The 21,476-nt window shown below is 43.6% G+C and overlaps 1 protein-coding gene across 2 annotated transcripts in view; it reads left to right on the forward strand.

The window, feature by feature from the left end:
• BUB1B (BUB1 mitotic checkpoint serine/threonine kinase B) overlaps positions 1–21,476 on the forward strand; it is a 317,125-nt gene that overhangs the window by 131,659 nt on the left and 163,990 nt on the right. For both annotated transcript variants that reach the window (XM_078659779.1, XM_078659780.1), the window contains exon 14: positions 985–1,031. In XM_078659779.1, coding sequence (XP_078515905.1) covers positions 985–1,031 — 47 coding nt within the window. The remainder of the gene's footprint in view (positions 1–984; positions 1,032–21,476) is intronic.

Genomic DNA, 21,476 nt, shown 5'->3' on the forward strand with positions numbered 1-21,476 from the left:
TACCTGAGCATGGAGATTTGGAACATAAATCTGAAAGAATCATTCAAACATGATGGAAGCTACAACCATAAGGGCGCTGAAGAAAAGAATCTGAAGATGGCGACCAGTCAATGGCGCTTCCAGGGCACATGTTTGATGTCATCAGAGAGGGACATAGCAACAAATGGTCGCCGACTATGGCAAATCAAACAATTTAGGGAAGGAAACGGACAATTCTGGCCCCACACACTAGCTGGCAGGATAATGCACATCATGTGAATCCAGAAAGTTTTCAATCTGCAAACCTAATCTTACAGGTAAGTAACCATTTTCTTCTACACATAAATAATGCAGTAAACACAAGCTGTTGCCAAGAGCTTATGTCGTACAATACAGAATATTGTGTTTACACACACAACACTAGTTAACACCTTGACTGCGGCATGAATTCCAGCCCGTTGCTGGACATTCCAATCGTTGCTGGGTTCCGTCACGAGCATCGAAGGGGTTAAACACTCATTTCTGTTGGTAGACTTTAACGCACTGCATTTTTTCCTCAGGCGTTGCATCGATTCGATTACACGGTTACCCTGTTTCTAGAGGCACTTTGTAGAGTTCTAGATCTTGCTGGCTGCAATCAGTTTATTATGGATGCGTTTATCTTTCTTTACCAGCAAGACCTGTTGCATAGAGACAAAAATAAGTGGATGTACTTTGGTCCTAGTACATCAATTGGCAGAGCTGAGAGTCAGAAAGTATTTTGTGCTTCCTGGCCCGGGATTGGTTGTGTTACTCCCTTGTATTTTTCATTAAGTGGCACGCACCGCTTTCTTGCCATCAGATGCTTGTAGATTTTATCTCACATAGTCTTGCAGCGAGAGACCGGTTTCTATAATGGCTGCTAAAATTCACATCCCACAGCTATGGATGTTGAGCTTTAATTTTAGTTGTGAGGCTTCAGTGTGAATTTAAAGTTATCAACAATATTTTGTCTTTATTCGCTAGGGATACTCAAGCATTTCAGCAAGGACACAATCAGCCAAAACCATCCGGTAAGCTTTCTATACCAATATTTGTGTATTTTATTTGTATTTGTGATTTGTATCACGCACCCATTCTCTGTGAGAACCTTTCCCGAGCCTCCCTACCATGATGTCAGGCATTTTATCTGAGACAGGTGTGTCACTGGCCATCAGGCGAGAGAAAAAAGAAAGCCTTGAAGTTTTTTCCCGAGAAGCTGAGTGTCCATTGAGGGGAGCAAGTAGGGGTGGGTGTCCTTATGTCAAGTCAAGTCAAAAGGTCTTTATTCGGAAATAAAAAAATCCATAAAAGTACAGACAAACATACAAAAAACTGTACAATAGAATTATGACATCTGGAAAACAAGACTAAGAACAATCATACATGATCAAATTTCAATTCCATGTCTACACGAGATTTGCCCCTTCATATGTTAAAAAGAACACTTTATACATAATTTAAAAATACAGTTAAAAAGATACATTCTTACATACATAGTTTAAAAATGGATGGGTGATAGCAGCATTATAAGTGTGACCACATAAAGCGATCTTTACTAATAGTAGAAAAATGCAACTAGGAGATGCATAAAAATAGGTGCAGTGTGCAATTATTATACCTCAATATATAAAGTGGCACGTGATCTGACGGCAGCTTTAAGAAAGCAGCTTACCCTGAATATAACATCATCTGATCCCAATAGTAAAAAAGACATAAATGCTAATTTAAAATTTGTCAGTTCATGTTTTCTACAGTAGGGCATTAAGTAGTGAACGGAAAGCTTTTTATAGAAGCTACAGAAGAACAAAAAATGCATAAGGCTCTGTTTCATAATAGGGTTACATGGGCAATTTAGAGTTTCTAAATGTTTGTTGTAACCCAAAGGAAAATTTAGTAAATTTACTATACTTCCATCTCGAAAACGAAACAGTAAACCCCTGTTCCACCTTCCAAGGTGCAAACGTAAATACCTGTATGGTGGACCTGGATGTTTGATGTGGGGTTCAGAATAGCCCATATATTTGGTAACAGTACTTTTAACCAAGTTCTTCCTTTCCCGTTCTGCTCCATATAGATCATATAGTGCCCTAAGAATAATGGTCTTATGAGAACGGTTTATTAAACTTGGCGTTAGGAACAGAGAACCCTGCCCTACACTTTCAAGGCAATCTTTTACCGCTTTTAACCATGGTATGCAGTGTGCCCTATCGCATTTCAAACAATCTGAGATTATTTCACGGGTCAATATGGCAGCCGGGTTATTCCATAGCTTTAGCCAGAAGAGTGCTGGTCTTGATCTTACAAAGTCTTCTATGTATGAGATGTTTAATTCATTGTGGCATACATAGTTAGGGGAACAAATGACCCCGCCAAGCACCTTCCGGCAAAACCTATTTTCTTCCGTTTGAATGTGGGAGCAGTTCGTATAACCCCACACCTCTGCGCCATAAGTACCGGTTGGCATACATTGAGTTTTATAGATCTTAACTAAAGGTGTGATTACATCAGCATAGTTGGGTTGTCTCAGAGAAATGACGCAGTTTATGGCTTTACCCAGCTTATTCCTTGCATAAGATACATGTGCATGCCACGAACCAGTGTTTGAAAATAACAGCCCCAAATAGGGAAAGGTGCTGGTACTTTTCAAAACATTTGTCCCTGATTTGATCTCAGCAATTTTAAAATTTTTAGGGCCGCAGCTCATGATTAATGATTTTTTAAAATTAGTTGACAAGCCTAAATCGGCCATAAAACGTCCGAATCCTGAAATTAAAATGCGGAGTGCCTTTGGTGTGCGGCCCATCAGGACCGCATCGTCAGCATAAAGAAGGGTAGGTATAGGGGCCCCATTTACATGAGGTACGTCTTTGGTTAGAACACTCAGGGAGTCGCTTAATTTATTAATGTACAAAATAAACAGGAGGGGGGCCAGCACACACCCTTGTCTAACCCCCCTGCCAATGCTAATATCATCAGAAACTTCGCCAGATTGATTTATACGCACACATGCTTTTAAATCATGATGTAAAAAAGCTAAAAAGTGGACCAAATAATCATCTAAACCATAATCCAAAAGGGTGGACCAAAGGCGGGAGCGATTAACAAAATCAAAAGCGGAACTCAAATCCATAAATCCAAAATATAGAGGGGATTTCTTGGCAATATTATATTTTGCCATAATCAAGTTCAGGTTTAGGCATTGTTCCACCGTTCCAACGCTACTGCGGAAACCAAGCTGGCTGGGATGTAGGATCTTACTCTCGTCTGCCCAAGTTCTAATCCTTTTGAATATAATCCGCCCCAAGACTTTCAAGGTGTTATCAAATAATGAGATGGGGCGGTAACACCCCGGGTCCAGCCTGTCACCCTTTTTAAAAATGGGAACGATTATACTACAAGACCATGTTTTTGGAATTTGCCCAATTATTAAATTATTAAAAACATTGCATAACAGTGGAGCCCAGAAATCGGGCTCACACTTCAACTGGTCAATTGAGAGCCCGTCAGGACCGGGCGCTTTATTTCCAGCGCTTTCTAGTATGGCATCCTCAACCTCAGATACAGAGATATTAAGTGGGCTTAAGGGGGGTACAGTCAAAGGAGGGTTATCTGGTGTTGCATAGATTTTGGCAAAATGTTCAACCCAGATAGGACCGGTGATGTTACAATTAATTTCCGTTAAATTAGAGCCTATGGATCTTATCTCCTTTACCTCCTTCCAAAACCCTGTAGTATCTTTCAATTCGGCTGAGCGTGCCAGGGAGCCCCAGTGGGTTTTAAGCAGTTCATTTGATCTAGTACGTAGGGTACGTTTATACTCTGTTCTAAGCAGCCTTATTAGAGGTAAGTCCCTTGGTTCAACTTTTAGGGCAGCTCTCAAATTCCTGTTTGCCTTTGAACAGAGAGCATCAAACCATCTAGGTGTTTCCACAGCTTTACTAGAAGCTGGTCTGGAAATCTCACCTTTTATTACAGTACAAAGTTCAGAGAATGACGTGATTATGTTAACCCCATGGTCATCAATAGTGAGACAATTTTCGATCAAGACTGGATGTTTTTTAATAATTTCGGCTAGGATTCCCCTATTATCCGTGCCCTTCCAAATTACCCTCAGTTTATCAGTTGAGACCTTCAAGTTTTTAGCACCTATTTCATTCCGTAAACACTTGCCCCTCAAAAGTGATAAGTGAATGACAATTGGGTAATGGTCGCTATAAATTTTGCATACAACTTCAGCCCTTATTAGGGCATTGGCGACAGAAGGTGAAACAAAAACATAATCAATTGTAGTGCCACCCCCATGACCAATAAAAGTGGAAAATGGGGCAGTGCTATCTTCCATACCTACATATTCCATACAATTTACAAGATCACTAGTTATGAGAAAATTTGACAGTTCAATGCCTTTTACATGGAGGGTTTCTTGGGTGTATATGAGCGTTAAAATCTCCTCCTAGACAGATACCATCAAATTTCCCAAATTTCTGTCCATCCATAATCACATCAATAAAATCAAATAAAAGAATAAAATTAGGATTAGGTTGGGACAAAAAATCGTTGTTGTAGAAGTTGATCAAACATAATCTTGTCCTCTGAGTATATGATAATGCCATAAAGCTAGGACAATGGGTTGGTAGTGTGTCTACTTTAACTTCCGCATTAATTTTTATCCAGATTGATAGTCCGCCACTTGGGCGTCCAAACTTGGGAGCTTCGACAGTTCTATTGTGGCAGCTAAACCCCTCAAATAACAAATCGTCAGTACACCAAGTTTCTTGGAACATTAATATATCATGGCAGTTAACCCAATCTTTCCAAGAGGTGACTTCCATCTTGGCCTTCAAACCGGCAATGTTCCAGCTAACAATTTTTAGGATATTATCTGGACTTGAACAAGGGCCCTGGACAGATCCTAGAACAGGTTTTACTGTGGTGTGCCCTTGTTGTTCACATAATGTACCAACTGGGAAGATCTTAGGTGTCAACAGAGGTGCCTCCGGAGATATTTCCGCTGACCGGTCAGTGGCAGAGCACGCTAAAACGGGTTTCACTATAGCGTGCCCTTGTTCTTCACAATGTATACTGGGTAAAAAAGTCTTGGATGTTAACAAAGATACCTCAGGAAGTATTTCCACTGGCCAGTCAGTAGCAGAGCACACAGAAATCAGTTCTGTGGTAGTGGGAGGCAGTCAATCCAATGTTTCCAGGTCCTGAAATATTGCAAACCTATTGTGTAACGGGAAAACCGGTGGGGGCTGCATCATTTTGTGTGGGGGACGGTAAAAGTAATTCAGTGGTAAGGGGGTCACTACAGTAGATGGGCCATGTCGGGCGAAGTTTTTATTCAACAAAAATTTTTCAGTACCTGGATTTCTAAAGTTAATTATAATACAGTCCCCATTAATGTTTTTGAAGAGAGGACCAACCCAGGTTACTCGCCTTGTAGATAAGATCTCCTTAGAGATGTCATAGCCCACCCCCTTATGCTTTGTTAACCAGTCTATGCACTTATTATGCAGTTGAACCCACAATTCTCCTTGACCTTCCCTAAGAGATGGGATACCAGCCAGAACTAAGACATAAGGACAAGCCTCAGGTGGAAGATGTAAGGCGGGGCCTTGATGTTTGGTAGGCCTAGTGTCTTCACGTGTGATTTTATTGTGACGCTGGCTGGGATTTGAAGCGGCCTTCTGCGCTGTGATAGTACGTGCCGCTGAATTACTCTTATTAGTTGTCATGACCAAGCCAGTTACAGCAGTAGGGGAAACGGAAGGTTTGTCAGATACGCTAATAGCGTTACTTGGGGGCAATGGGGATTTAGTTGAGGGAACGGACTGGTTGCCACCTCTTGTGCTATAGCTTTTAGTGACCGCAGATGTAATAGTCGGTAGTGGGTTGGTAGCAACCTGTGAATCCTTAGCCTTGTTGGTGTCTTGATCCACCCTAGTGAGAACACGAGTAGTGGATTCCAGATCCTTTAGCAGACGTTCTACTCTTATTTTGTCCAAGTTCACTATACCTTTTCTTTTGGCATCATCATTTTTGATTAGGTTTTCCAGTCTGTCAAGTCTTTTAAAAATATTATTAAATTGTTTATTCATTTGACCTTCGAGCTGTTTAAAAATAGTATCTGCGATGGTCTCAATGAGATTCCCCTCTGATTTAGAATGATGACTGTTCATATTATTTACATTGGGGAACTCAGTCTGGGTCGAAGTAGACATGGAGTTTGAGTCATCGTTATTTATGACTACAACATCACCCAGATGAGGTTGACCCTGTACAGATACAATTTGTTGATTTAATTTCTGTTTCTTCCCCCTAGTCCACATACTTTGTGGCGTAGGTTGGTTTACACTTCTTAATGGCTGCTTCCTTTTATTGTGGGTTAATTTTACAGGAGCCCTCTTTCTCTTAGCAGCAGCATTATCACATACCTTAGTGGTAGCCTCTGCGGGAGTTAGTTCTGATGACGGATCAGGAGCTACTTCTGGGGCTATGTATATGACAGTGTTTTCATCATCCAGGACAATGGGCACAGTAACCGCAGGATGTGATGATTTAACCACTATGACCTCTGGATTTATATGGGTGTTGCCATTTGAGCAACTCGTGGCATGTGGTTGATTAGTATTCATAGGGCCCATAGAGAATCTTCTTTCAGTTTCCACAATCTCATTAAACGCGGTATCAATTAGTGTCTCAAAGGATGTTAATAATGAAATTGGGACATCTGTTCCCTGGATAGGGATATCAACAGTGGTGCTTATGTCAGTACAATCGCCCATTCTATTTGCCAAATAGGAAACAAACCTTACGAGGGAAATGTTAGTGGGGTGGCCCGCCCGACCACTGATGACCTCTGAGGGCCTCAGAGGGCCCGCCCTTTGCCCGGGCTTCGCCCGGCGACGTCCGCGACGCGGAGGAAGAGCCCCGCTTTAGTAGCGCCTCCGGGCGCGCTGCAGGAGGAAGTGGGCGGAAGTTGCCGCTCAGCCCTCTGGGAGCTGTAGTCTCCAGCCGCCGCGATGGAGTTTGGGCGGCGAGACCACAGCGTCAGGGCCCCAGGAGCGAAGTCGCGTGCTGCTGGTGGAGACAGGCTCGTCCGGGCTGTCTATGCGCAGGTAAGATGACCCCCGCTCCGTCGAGGAAGAGCCCCGCTTTAGTAGCGCCTCCGGGCGCGCTGCAGGAGGAAGTGGGCCGAAGTTGCCGCTCAGCCCTCTGGGAGCTGTAGTCTCCAGCCGCCGCGAGGAAGAGCCCCGCTTTAGTAGCGCCTCCGGGCGCGCTGCAGGAGGAAGTGGGCGGAAGTTGCCGCTCAGCCCTCTGGGAGCTGTAGTCTCCAGCCGCCGCGATGGAGTTTGGGCGGCGAGACCACAGCGTCAGGGCCCCAGGAGCGAAGTTGCGTGCTGCTGGTGGAGACAGGCTCGTCCGGGCTGTCTATGCGCAGGTAAGATGACCCCCGCTCCGTCGAGGAAGAGCCCCGCTTTAGTAGCGCCTCCGGGCGCGCTGCAGGAGGAAGTGGGCCGAAGTTGCCGCTCAGCCCTCTGGGAGCTGTAGTCTCCAGCCGCCGCGAGGAAGAGCCCCGCTTTAGTAGCGCCTCCGGGCGCGCTGCAGGAGGAAGTGGGCGGAAGTTGCCGCTCAGCCCTCTGGGAGCTGTAGTCTCCAGCCGCCGCGATGGAGTTTGGGCGGCGAGACCACAGCGTCAGGGCCCCAGGAGCGAAGTCGCGTGCTGCTGGTGGAGACAGGCTCGTCCGGGCTGTCTATGCGCAGGTAAGATGACCCCCGCTCCGTCGAGGAAGAGCCCCGCTTTAGTAGCGCCTCCGGGCGCGCTGCAGGAGGAAGTGGGCGGAAGTTGCCGCTCAGCCCTCTGGGAGCTGTAGTCTCCAGCCGCCGCGATGGAGTTTGGGCGGCGAGACCACAGCGTCAGGGCCCCAGGAGCGAAGTCGCGTGCTGCTGGTGGAGACAGGCTCGTCCGGGCTGTCTATGCGCAGGTAAGATGACCCCCCCCCCCCTTATGCATTATTGTATAATCTAAATTTTTAGAGATAACGTTTTGTTTCCATTCCCAAAGAGCTTGTGTCGGAAAATGTCACGTTGCGGACGAATCGAAGGGCACTGTGGGCACATGGGTGGTGATTTTGCTGCAGGCAAAATGAGTGTTTGTACCAGACAGGCACATGGACAAGATGTAGGTTATCCTAACGTTTCTCACATTTATGTCGAGAAAAGGGCAGTTCTGTTAAAACTGGGGCTACTTGAAAAATATTTATGCCTGCCGTACAATGATCTCATGTATATTTTTCTTGCCGGAGCCAATCTGCTGTGTATTCTGGTAATTTGCAATAGGCCGCTTTCTCTGAATCATAATTGCCAATGATGTTGGTGCCACCTGCAGCGGAGTGAAGCCCTGGGCGGTGTAGCCGGCACATAATTTTTGATGTCTCAGGTGAAGATACGCTCCCCAGGTCAATCTGCTCCTTTGAGATGAGATACTGAGGATTTTTACAAGTACCCAGATCACCACGGATTTTTTTAAGAGATAGCTTTAAATGGTGCAAGGCTGGACGTAATTGGAAATGTGATGTGGGAGTAGAAGGAAGGTCTTTGGTTGTGGAGCAGTGTCGTTGGAGGCCACTCGTTTCAGAGTATTGAGATCTTTGGGCACTTGTGTAAATTTATCTTATGGGATACACACCTGCAAGCGGATTTGGATACAATCTGCCCAGGCTGGTGGGAGATTGACTCAAGAAGAGGCTTGTGATTGGATTGTGTGCATAGAAAAGTGATGGAGCGAGAGGACCAACCCTCCTATCTAAAACAGGTCGGAGATGCATCTAGATTCAATCAATCAAAAAGAGCCCCTCTTACAAGTGTGATTTACATTACTATTGAGGACAGCTGAGTTTTAATCAAAAATGTTGATATGATAAATTTATAACCAAAACGTTTAGTGAAATTCGGTTATGTCACTGTTGAAAAATCTGTACACTTTGTATTTGTTAATGGAATATCTACTCACAATAAACATGCGGGTGCCGTTTAATGAAGAAAGTGAAGTTTTAAAATCTGAAAATCCAGTGTTTTTTATTTATTTATTTATTTAATGTGATTTTATATAGCGCGAACTTTACCCAAAGGTGTCAGAGCGCTTTACATAAGAACCAGTTGCAAAACATAAGGATTTAGGATTACATGTGTTACATAAAAGATACACACAGAAAAAAATTGCAAATGTACAAGATGTAAAGTCACACAAAGAAGAGACTGGTAATTATAGTTACCTCTATATACATAGGGAAGGGATATGAATGGATATACTCTAAGAGTCACATAGGAATGGTAGAGCACCAAGGTCTACTGCATATACTAGTGATTAGTGTTATCTCTATATACAGAAAAGCAGATTTCCATTAAGTGGGGTCGGAGGGGGGATGCAGTCACAGCACCAAGGGAGGGACAGAGAAGGGCAGGAAAGTGAGACAAACTAGAGAGGGAAGCAGATAGTAACGAGTAAGACAGGGAGGAGTGTGTCAGAGGCCACAGGAGAGAATAGAAAGGTCGCTAGGACAGAGGGGGAGGTCAGAGATCGCTAAAATGGCGGAGGTGAAAGGAGTCCCATGCCTGGATATTTTTTTTTATCCCTACGAAGGTTTTTCTTTTCCAGAATGTGTTAATTTTCCATCTGATTCATTCTCATCGCAAATCATTTTTGTTACTTGTTTAAATTGATTCCTCAGTTCGGGGCTTTGACAAAGAGTTCTGTTTTGCAGGACTCATCAGGAGGGAGCAAACATTTCACCTGTGTTTTTTGTAGGATAATGTGAAAAATGACTTGGCGATCAAGTTTACCTTAGCTGTATTTTGAAGCTAATGTATTCCTGATTACAGTAACACAAATTGAAGGAAAATTTCCTTTAATAATTATTGATTTTTATGGTAACGAAGTCCACTATAACAATAGCATTGCATAAAGTGCTAATAACTGGGAGTAAGGCAAACCCTGTAGGACATAAGTACTAAATATATTTATTTCTCATGGGTTGCAAAATATTGAGAAACGGTTCCCACACTGTAGCTCTTTCCAGAGTCATTGTTTGACAAGGTGTTTTTACCTCACACGTGGCCCCTATCCCGGTGTACCATATGTGATTGACTTCTGAAATAAAAGGGAGCAAAAAGTAGACACTTCTCAACAAAACTATCAACATACTAATCCAAACCACTTCTCATCTCCCAAAACATCTTTCCGAGTAAATAAAGCATTTACAAAAGAAGCTTTAACTTGGTGGGAAGCCACATCTGTCAAGAAATATTTGGAGGGAGAGTGGATTAATAACATTGATATTCCCACCTAGAGAAACTGCTCACTCAAGAAAAATAGAACAAAAAAATGGAGGAAACCCTGAAGTGAAGGTTCCATTCGCATAGCTATACCATTAACGCTCGTTGTAGAAAAAAACATGAAAAATCCATTCAAGAAGTAGATTGCAACACTAAAACACTAGAGAACAGAAACTGCAATAAAGAATTACAAAATCGGTAACTGAGCTTTGAAGATTTTGAAGAGGCCCTCATAAAATGGAAGACTAGGAAGTTCAGGCACAATCTTTTTGACTGCTGCCTTGGGAGGGTACATACTTTTGCCAACAAATGTCCGATATGACCTTCCTCAATCCAAACCCACAAACCTGGTCACTCCCTCCTCATCAGACGTGGAATCACGAGGCGGCAAAACAGAGTAGACAACAACATTCTTGATCAAGATTACTTTTTTTAGTCAAAGTATCAAAGGACGATGCACCAAATTAGAGACATGAACTCAAAGTACAAATATCAGAGAAAAGGCAGAGAAACAAGTCACCAAAACCGAAGTGGTGGCACAATTCTGGATTACGAATCGAAGGAATGCACATGATACAGAGGTCATGGGTAACTGACTTGTTTTTTTTTCTTGCCACAGGCAGGGCACACCACAAAAATTGAAGATATTTTGACTGGAAAATATATTACATTCCAGTCCGAAAATTGTGAAAAATCTCTCGAGTTCAAAGGACATCGAGTGAGGTTGGTTAGACCATATTGCCAAACTAATTTTCTGAAAAAAAAGTGGAGCTCGGTGCTCCAGGATCCTTTTTCCAGGAGCTAGAAAAATAAATAGACCTAACTGTCACCACTGATGCATCAGTGGTACAAGGGGGAGGCCCTTAAAGGCACAGTGCCAGTTTTAATGTTCTACCTATGTAGCCTATGTGCTAGCATTTGCCACACATTCCCTTTTTTTTTTAAAGTGCTTTGTGACTTATTTCTAGTCACTTTGCATACAGTGACAATTAATATGTGATACAAATCCAACATAAATGCAATGTGGCAATTTCTAGCCTTAAGTAGTCTGTAAGGACTATTTTCTATGTATATGCATATTTTGTCTGAAAAAAATAAAAAGCTTCTAAGTATATAGTTTAGATATTTTGTCAAGGGCTCCGGGATCCTGCCCGTGGGTGGGACAATTCAGTGCCCATGACTTTGATGAGGACTCTCCTGTAAGAGAACTTGGATAATAGATGAGAAACCTTTACTTCTTGGGTGGAACCTTTGATTTGAATGGGCGCATTTGCTCTTAGAAGAATTCAATAAATAAAGATTCACAAGAACAAGCCTACGTTTTGTGAATTTCTCTTGCAGCCACTTTGGTGCTGACAGACCCCGTTATTGGTCCCAGTCCCTCACCCCTGGGCTGCACCTCCTCTCCTTATCTGGTGACACGCCATTGCAGGTGGGGCCTGTGAGAAGTTGGCCTGGCATATACTGTCCACTATTCTAGTGGGCACCTTGCACCAGTCCAAACGACCCTAATTGATGGACAACCTATATAGAAAGCTATCCTAGTGGTAGCTGTGGAGATCATCCTTCAGGCTAAGTCTTGAAGGAATGTAAAGCAGCTTGTTTTACCAGTCTATAATCTCGTGAATGACCAAATGAAAGGAGAACCACACCAGGTGTATATATAATATATATGTATTTAATCTAAACACATCCCTCTAGTCTCTTTATGAGGCTAGAGGCAAAAGTACATACAGTAAACTTATTTAGCACACAGTAAATTAGCACAGTATACGTTTAGCCCTAGGGGCATCACAAACCATATACTAAAAGGTGGTATAAGAACCACGAGGGACAGAGAGACGAGGCCTAGGATCTGTAGAACCGCTGGGGCAACCAGGAACCACCCAAGGTAGTGACGCAGGAGACCCACGGGGGACGCGTGCAGTGTCTAAACACAGCCACGAATCACCATTGACTTCTATGGAGAAAGTTTCGATTAGAATTTTAAAGATTAGGGACACTTGGGAGTGGACTTGGAGCAAACCCCTTTAGAACTAGACAGTTCGTGAGTCAAGACCCACGGGAGCACTGAAGTACTCGTGTTACCTCACCAGGGAAGCCGGGTTCATAGGTGTCTTTTCGTGTCTGATTTCGTCGTCATTTTCTATGGCGAGCTGCTGAAAAGTGCTGCAGGGGGCCAACTGGAAAGTGTCCGGATGGATCCAAGGGTGGACCGAAGATCTGAAGAACCTGAAAGCAGAGGGGACAGAGTCTGGGTCACTAGCCAGTGACCAGGAAGGCTATGAGCAGATGCCCACTGATGTTGGGTGATTTCAGGTGCAGGAGGTGAAGCTTGACTCTTCAGCCATGAGGACCAGGAGGCGTTGACGACAACGAGGAGCTGGATTCGAGCTGTCCCACGTCGCATGTTGAGTGCTGCGGTGTCGGTATCCGGTAGGTAGATATAGGTAACTTATATCTTAGTAAGGGGTGCAAGCACCACCTTACCCAGGCTGCACTAGCAGACCTGTGGTGCCATTTTGGCAGGCTGCCCAGCCCCTGGTAGGCCTCTGGGATACCTATGCCCCTGGTACCTAAGGTACCATATACTAGGGACTCACAAGGGTAACCCAGTAACCAATCTGGAATGTACCTAAAGTACATGCAATCAATTTAGAGAGGAAGCAGCTAGGCTGGGGTCCTGGTTAGCAGGGCCCCAGCCAGACTAAAGTAGAAAAACAGTGAAACACCAGCAAAAAGTGGGGGTAACCATAGTAAGCAGATCTTACTCTCCTCCAGGGCCAATGCTGGCCCTGGTACTTGGGGCCCCAGATCTCAGTCGGACAACAGTATTGAATCTAGAGCTGTGTTTGGTTAGAGCTAGGCCATCACCTAGTTATGAGATGACCAAGGCACAACCACAGGTCAACATGTTGTCAGTACCCTGCCCCTCCCAAAATGTTACGTGCCCATGTTTGTTTAGGACCTGGTAAGGGTGTGCAGCACGAGGGCCATCGCTTTGAAACCACCTGTCGTGGAAAGAGTTCACTCCAATTCTGAGGCTTAAACCGCAGGGAGCTGTCAAAAGTGTCCTTCGAACTAAGGGATTGTTACAATTCATTTATTTACATCGTTTAAAAACGTTCCTGCTGGAGTTTAGCAAAGTTTCTTGCTCTCCCAGCTTAAACATGTTTCAGGCCCAAATTGGCCCTTCATGGTTTTCACAGGCTTGCAGCTTGGTAAAAATCGTAAATGTATGTGCCCGCCCTTAGAAATAAGTTAGCAATACAGAGCGCATTGGCATTACGGATTCTTCAACCATCATTCATCCTTCAATATTTCAAGCTTGTTGCTGAATGAAACTAAACCTTTTCAGCGTCAGAAAAAAACATGGTAACGTAAACAAATAGGACACGGGTTGCTCACAGGGTTTCAGTTCATTTCAAACTTAGGTTAAAAAGTCAGTTGTGATGAGAGCGCCCTCTCCTGACCATTGATCAAAGCAATCCTTTCAAAACTGATCAAAGCAATCCTTTCAAAACTGATCAAAGCAATCCTTTCAAAACTGTTAAAACGCGATTTTCTCACTTAAGAGAAATGCCGTATATATTCGGATTCAAAAACCTTTAGTAATATTAAATGTTTATGCTATACATATACGGACAAACCCAGAACTGTAATGAGTATGTTGCTAGATTAGAGCATCAATACATCTATCCAGCGTAGTCAGTGTGCGCCTAGTGTGTCAAATTTCTTTTTAACTGCACAGGATATCAACCCTTCACTTTCCACACTGAATGCATTATAAAAATGTTCTGCCGGGGAATATTTTGTCCTTTTTAGGTTTCGCCTAAAAATCTCTTGTATTTAATATAGCTTGAAAGGGGGCTCGCTCTTATCAGTTCCCATCGCCGAATTACTCTGTCATTCGGCTTTTCACGTGGATTTTTTTTGTTAACTTCCCCTGGCTGCACGCTTTTACGATAATTCTAAAAAAGGTGTTTACACTGTTCAATACCCATTCACTGAAAGATAAGATCCCTTTCTACGGAAAAGGCATACAGCTTCTAACAGTATTCTGGAATGTTTGCTTTTTATTACTTAGTTGTGTAAAGCAGATACTTGACCCTAGAACGTTTGTGGCATTTCCTATTCATGCCTCAGTACCGTTCTTTGCACTTTGAAGGCATTATTGGATTGCTTTGTTTTCCAATGTAATCTATTTGGTCATTATGATCAAATTCTAAATGTAACAAACATTGCAAATTAAAAATAAAGTTAATATACAAGAGCCATGCTGTTTTACTACTAAACAGTCAGTCACAAGTGCAGTTACATTGCAGTCAACAGTGTCATGATTTGAATGGTGCAGCAGGTGCACCGGGCCCAAAAGATGTCAGAACGCCTCTAAACACCTAATATTGCTACATTTTACAACTAAACAGGCAGTCACAAGTGCGGTAATCTAGGAATCACTAGGTTCATGATTTGAATAGTGCAGCAGGTGCAGCAGCACCAGGACTAAAAGCTCCAGGCACCCCACTAAACATCAAATATTGTATTTTACAACTAAACAGGCTGTCACAAGTGCAGGTATCTTTCGGTCACTAGGTGCATGATTTGAATGGTGCCGCAGGTGCAGTGGTACCGGGCCTAAAATGTTGTCAGAACCCCTCTAAACTCCTAATATTGCAATATTTTACAACTAAACAGGCAGTCATACATGCAGTTATCTAATAAGCACTAGGGCCATGATTTCAATAGTGCAGCAGGTGCAATGGCACTCGGAACAAAAGCTATATGCATCTCACCAAATAACAAATAGTGCTATATTTAACTACTAAATAAGCAGTCACACGTGAAGTTACCTTGCAGGCATGATTTCAATAATGCAGTGACGCTGGGACCTGAAGCTCTAGGAACCACTGTAAACACCAAATATTGCTATATTTTACTACTAAACAGGCAGGCACGAATGCAGTTATGCTGCAGGCACTAGGGGCATGATTTGAATGGTGCAGCGGGTGCAGTGGCACCTGGTCCAAAAGTTGTAAGAACTCCTCCAAACACATAATATTGGTATTGCATCAATTCCATTACTTCCCTATTGCATTTCATTTTTCAAAATTTTGCTATTACTTACCCACACTATCCCACTTGTAACAGCACATTATATTGCCTTTTTGTACATAAAGAAGTCATAACAATTTAAGACTTTATTTATTCTACAACTACTCATTAAGCTTCAACTTACAACAAAAAACAGCTTATTAATCACATAGGTGAATCACATAGGCGAAATCCAATGCATTTACCAATGCTTGTTTCAGTAGGCTGAATGTATTCCTCTCCGCGTGTGTTTAAACCGAGTTTGTGCTTCCAGTATATTTATCACATTGTGGTATATAAATAAATAATACCGGATCTATTTTTGAATGAATAACAGATAGCTCAATAAATAAGAGTCAAGATTCGAGGTAGTGGGAGTTTTGCAGGTTTAATACAGCATAAGGACAGGAACAGGACAACCTGCATAGGAATAGGATGATAGGGCCCAGCAGCTGCTGGGGCTGGGTCTGGAATGAGCGCGCTAACTTTTAATAACAATACATGAGCATATATACATAGCGCAAACACATAGCATTACATTGCAGTAGGCGTAGCAGTGGGTGGAGCAGAAGCGGTGATGCGTAGCAGTCGCGAAAGATAAGGGATAAAGAAGGCGTAACTCAGACATGTGATGCGAACGTAACAGAATATGTCTTGAATGGGGCGGAAACCATGGAGGGGGCTACCTAAGGAGCCGGGACCTCTAACCTGGTGGTGCGCGCAAACTGGCAATGACGTGTTACGAGGAGAAGCTGGGGGCTATGAACTCTGTGCTAGGAGCAGAGACTGAAGTCTGGAGGGTCGGAGCGACATGTACCTAAACCCTATCTAGTATCTGATGTTTAGGGAACATGTTGATATAAACTAGAAGTCATGAGGGAAAAAGCTAACTGACTCTAAGACTGGAGCATGCATTTATTCTACATGTAGTGCGTGATGAAGAATATTAAATGACCATTAAATACAGTATTTCTCTTAACATGGAGCCGCATAGGCTAGACAATGACGGAAACTATTGATGCAGTTCAGTAGCTTAGGAATGCAGAGAAGGAGGACTAAACTGATAGCTGGAATCATAACATAGTCTTGGCAGACTCAGAGGCAGAGCCAGGCTGCACCGGGCACTGCGAGGCAGGAAGTAAGTGAAAGGTCGAGGATACAGGTGGGGGCTGTATCGCTCCTCAGCGAGGCTCAGGAGACAGGAGCTGAATCTGATGTCCGGGCCCTGTTGAGGCCTGGAAACGGGGACTTTATAATGAAATAACGTGCACACTGAGAAACGTGGCAACATAACTTTACATAAGCCTGATATTCGTAGTATTCACGGGGACTGGAAACTGGCATACTAGAGGAGGACACAACTATAATTGCGTCTTGAATCGGACATGGGGAATAACATATGCATATTGGTCATGCACACATAATATATGATGGATGACACGTAGTGACACAGAACATGACAAAATGTACTTTTCCACATTCCCTCCTTGTCACTACGTTTCCATCAGGAAACATCAATATTCATGATACCGTCTATCATTTCATACAGTACCATTTGTTCATCTCGAATTGTCTTGGAACGAGATTTAGAACGGGGCTTGGGACTAGGAATACAAGAGGTAGCACACATGCCGCAAATCGCAGGGCCACATTGTATACAGAGGCAGCAGCTGAATATGATCGTTACTGCGATACCTAGAAAGGACAGGACTTTCCATCCCCAGGCGGAAATTATATTCCAGAACCAACCGGACCATGTCCAGGTGCCTGGATCTTGGTGTAATAGATGGGCTATTTTATGGAGTCTGGTTATAGCTGAATAAACAGACGGCGCGTTATTTGGAATAAAAATGCAACAACTGGATCCGATGACTCTACAGGCCCCGCCCCTATCGGCCAGTATGACGTCAAGGACGAGACGATTCTGGAGCACAACAATTCTCATAAAGGATTGCTCTTCGGTTAAGTTACCTAGAGCGGAGGCAGTCTCATCTACTACAGCTTCAAGGGTTCTTGTTAACCTACAGATTAGCTTACTATTTACAACTGTACCTAAATAAGGGAACACACCTTTATCAATATCAATGAATTGCTCTGCAGCAGTTTCAGTATAATCGACAATCGGGAGGTTTCTTTTGTGTCTAGTATGTACTAGGAAGGAATTCCTATGGTAGTCAGGTGGGGCTAGGAAAACAGGTGGCAGTAGGAAGGCAATGTAACAGGTTCCCTCCCAATCGAGGGGCAGACGAACATATGCGGTTTGATCACAAACAAAGTAAGAATGACGTGAAGCTTTGAAAATAGATTTCCCACTGTCACTATACTTGATAATAGTAATACAATCACTATGTCCTACGTGTACAGAACCATAATTACGGACACATAATTCGCCTTTGACTGGTAATACTGAAATAGCAGGTGAGTCTGGAGTAGTATCAGACTGAACATTCAGGACCATGAAATTCGAAGAATAGTTACCTAAATTGTACACTTCATTTTCTAGATCTAAACCTGTTCTGTGGGGGAAACCTTGCTTGTCTGGGAAACATGTGCTGTTAAGAAAAGACATATCTGTTGAGGATGACGTTAACGTGGACCATGCTCCACACGAACCATTATGTGAAAAAGGATAAGGAAAAAGTGGCAGAACTCCCTTTGACGTCTGAAAAGGGGGGAGTCGACCACACACCCAACAATTAGTGGCATTGCTGGTTTGATGTGAATAATGCAACATGCGGATAAATGAGTTATTGCGCATAGCGAGGCGGTATGAATATTCGTGAGGAGGCAGATCACTAAACGTGTGCTCTACTGTAACATTAGAAGACTTATTTACATGTGAAACTGGAAAACACAGGAAAAATGCGTAACTAGTGCAAGAAATCATTATGCTGATGAATAATATGAAACTTAGAAAAACGATACATCGAATTGAGTTTTGACTGACTCTCTCACTATGGGGGTCTATTTTATACATGTCAGAAACAGTCTAACCGTTTCACCTAGGGGAGGACTTAGACAATCAAACTGACTGACTTATTTTACTAGACCGGAGTTTTTGCTTATACTCCTGCTGCGGAGTTTTCTCTACCAAGGGAGGGGTTGTATCAATGTCATTTGCGGGACAGTCCTTAGGAACAATGTTTTGACAAGTCTTGATATCCTGGGAAATGTTCTTAGAGACCGGTTTCAATCCGTAGAATTTCTTGACGTGCGAAAGATGCACCCAGCCGCGGCGTCCTTCCAATTTCACAGCTGTACGGGTGGTGAGGAGGACCTGACGGGGCTCCTTCCAACGTGGCTCCAGCGGACTTGATCTGTCAAAGTTCCGGACGAGCACCATCGAACCTGGAACGATCTCATGCGGTGCCACCTCGGTATTGTCTGGAAATGCGGCGGCAACCTGTGAACGACATGAGTTGAGGGCAGACATCAAGGAAGCTAGGTAATCTGTCAGCATATTACATGAAACATCAGTAATACTTCGGGGTCTAGGAGTACCCCACATGTTAGGGGGGCGGCCGAAGACGACCTCATACGGGGACAGACCTGATCTGGAATGTGCGACCATGCGCATATAAAACAAAGCAACTGGCAGAGCTACTAGCCAGTCCACACCCTTATCTTTACATATTTTGGCAATTCGGATTTTCAGAGTCTGATTATGTCTCTCGACAAGACCAGCTGCTTCAGGATGGCGTACACAATGAAACTTCCACTGGTACCCTAACAACAGGGAAACGTGCTTCATGAGTTCAGATGAGAATGGCTGACCGTTATCAGAATATACGACTCTAGGGAGTCCATATCGAGGGAAAAACTCACGAACCAACTGCTTGGCAGTGGTCGCGGCTGTGTAATCTGGGACTGGATATGCTTCTGTCCATCTGGACAAAGCGCATACAACTACAAGAACATACTTGAAACCTCGACATCGCTCCATCTGAATATAGTCCATCTGGAGGACCTCAAAAGGGTGGTCAGGAGGCTGGAATCCCCCTTGTTCCACCGGGACACTTTTACCTGGATTAAACTGACAACATATCATACAGGTACGGACTTTCTGCTTGGCTGCAGCTCGTAAATGCTTGTTGAACCAAATGTTCTGGATACTGTCTAACATTGCTTTTTCTCCTAAATGTGCTGGACTATGTGCGGTATTAATGAGGACTTGAACCATAGAGTCGGGGAGAAACCATGCGGTTCTACCCTTCGTTAACCATCCTTGATCTGTCTGGACCCCTCCTTGTTCAGACCATTTCTTGATTTCATCGGGAGTAGCATGTAACTGGATATCTATGACATCCTGGGTGGGGTCCTTAACTGTCATACATGTAGTCGGATCTGGAGTATGTGTCTGTGTTAGATTAACTTGAGTGTCTGGAGTCTGTGCTGTAAGCTTGGCTGTGCGATCTGCTAGATCGTTACCCTGAGAAATAATGTCAGTGACTTTCGTATGTGCTTTGCATTTCATGATAGCAATAGATGTCGGTAAGTGTATGGCATCTAACAGAGCTTGAATAAGGAGACCATGCTGAATCTTGGTTCCATGAGAAGTCATGAAACCTCTCTCCTGCCAGAGCACTCCAAAGTCGTGTACAACTCCAAATGCGTAACGTGAATCTGTGTAAACATTAACTTTCAGGTTCTTGGCGTGTATACAGGCTTGTGTCAGAGCAACTAGCTCTGCTGCTTGAGCGGACAGGGTATCAATGCGGTGTGTCTCAATAACTTCGGTGTCAGTAGTCACTGCATACGCGGCTACTAGTTCTCCTGTACTAGTTCTCATACATGAACCATCCACATAAAGTGTCAGGTCAGGATCTGGTAACGGAATATCTGTCAGATCTTGTCTTGGCTTTGTCGTAATGTTAACTACTTCCACGCAATCGTGTGTGGCAGAATTTGAATTAACTGATGGTAACAGTGTAGCAGGATTCAGGATGTTGCAGCGTCTAATTTCTATGTGTGGCTGAAACAGTGTCAATTCATAACCTGTTAAACGTGCAATTGTCAAGTGCTGTGTTTGTGTTCGATTTAAAAGAACTTCCACGGAGTGTGGGACTTGTACTGTCAAGGAGTGTCCTAGAACTATGGAATCACTTTGTCTGATAGCTAGTGCTGTGGCTGCAACTGACTTGAGGCACGCAGGCAGAGCCTGGGCGACTGGATCTAATGTACTAGAAAAATAAGCACAGGGCTTGTATTGTCCTGCTTGGTCTTGTGTGAGAACAGATAATGCTGTACCTTCACGTTCTGTGACGAAAAGTGTAAAAGGCTTACTGTAGTTCGGTGTGGCTAGAACTGGAGCTTGGCATAAAGCTTTCTTTAACTCGTTGAAACTAAGTGTATGTTCAGATGTCCAAGGGAGGACAGTCGATACGGCTGCCTCCTGTGTCGTTAACTGTATCAGTGGCTTGGCTAGAAATGCATACTGAGGAATCCATTGTCTGCAATAAGAAGTAAGGCCAATAAAGGCACGTACCTCCTTCTGGGTTCTGGGCTGGGGAAGACTCGCTATTAACTGGATACGGTCTGGTGTCAACTGCCTACCCCTCTTGGACAGTAAGTGTCCTAAGTAGACCACTTGCTGGACACAGAATTGAAGCTTCGAAGGGGATACCTTGTGCCCCATCTCGGCTAGGAAATACAAAACCGTGAGTGACGCTCGCTCGCAGTCACGTTCAGAACGGGCTGTGATCAGTAGATCATCGACATACTGGAGCAGGGCAGTGTCAGTTGGCATGTGAATGTTGTCTAGTTGTCTCTTGAGTGCTTGACTGTAAATACTAGGACTTTCTGTGAAACCTTGAGGAGCTCGTGTAAACATATAGCTCCTTCCATTTAAACAAAATCCGAAAAGAAACTGGCTGTCTGGATGGATGGGAACACTAAAAAATGCGTTCTTGAGGTCTATGACAGTGAAGAACGTGGCTTCGGAATCAATGGCTGTCAATAGGGAAGAGATATCTGGGACAACTGGGTACTGAGGAATAATACATTTGTTAAGTTCCCGTAAATCAATCACTAATCGATATACTGGGGGT

The sequence above is a fragment of the Lissotriton helveticus genome, chromosome 9, assembly GCF_964261635.1.
Source record: "Lissotriton helveticus chromosome 9, aLisHel1.1, whole genome shotgun sequence".
Taxonomy (NCBI): domain Eukaryota; kingdom Metazoa; phylum Chordata; class Amphibia; order Caudata; family Salamandridae; genus Lissotriton; species Lissotriton helveticus.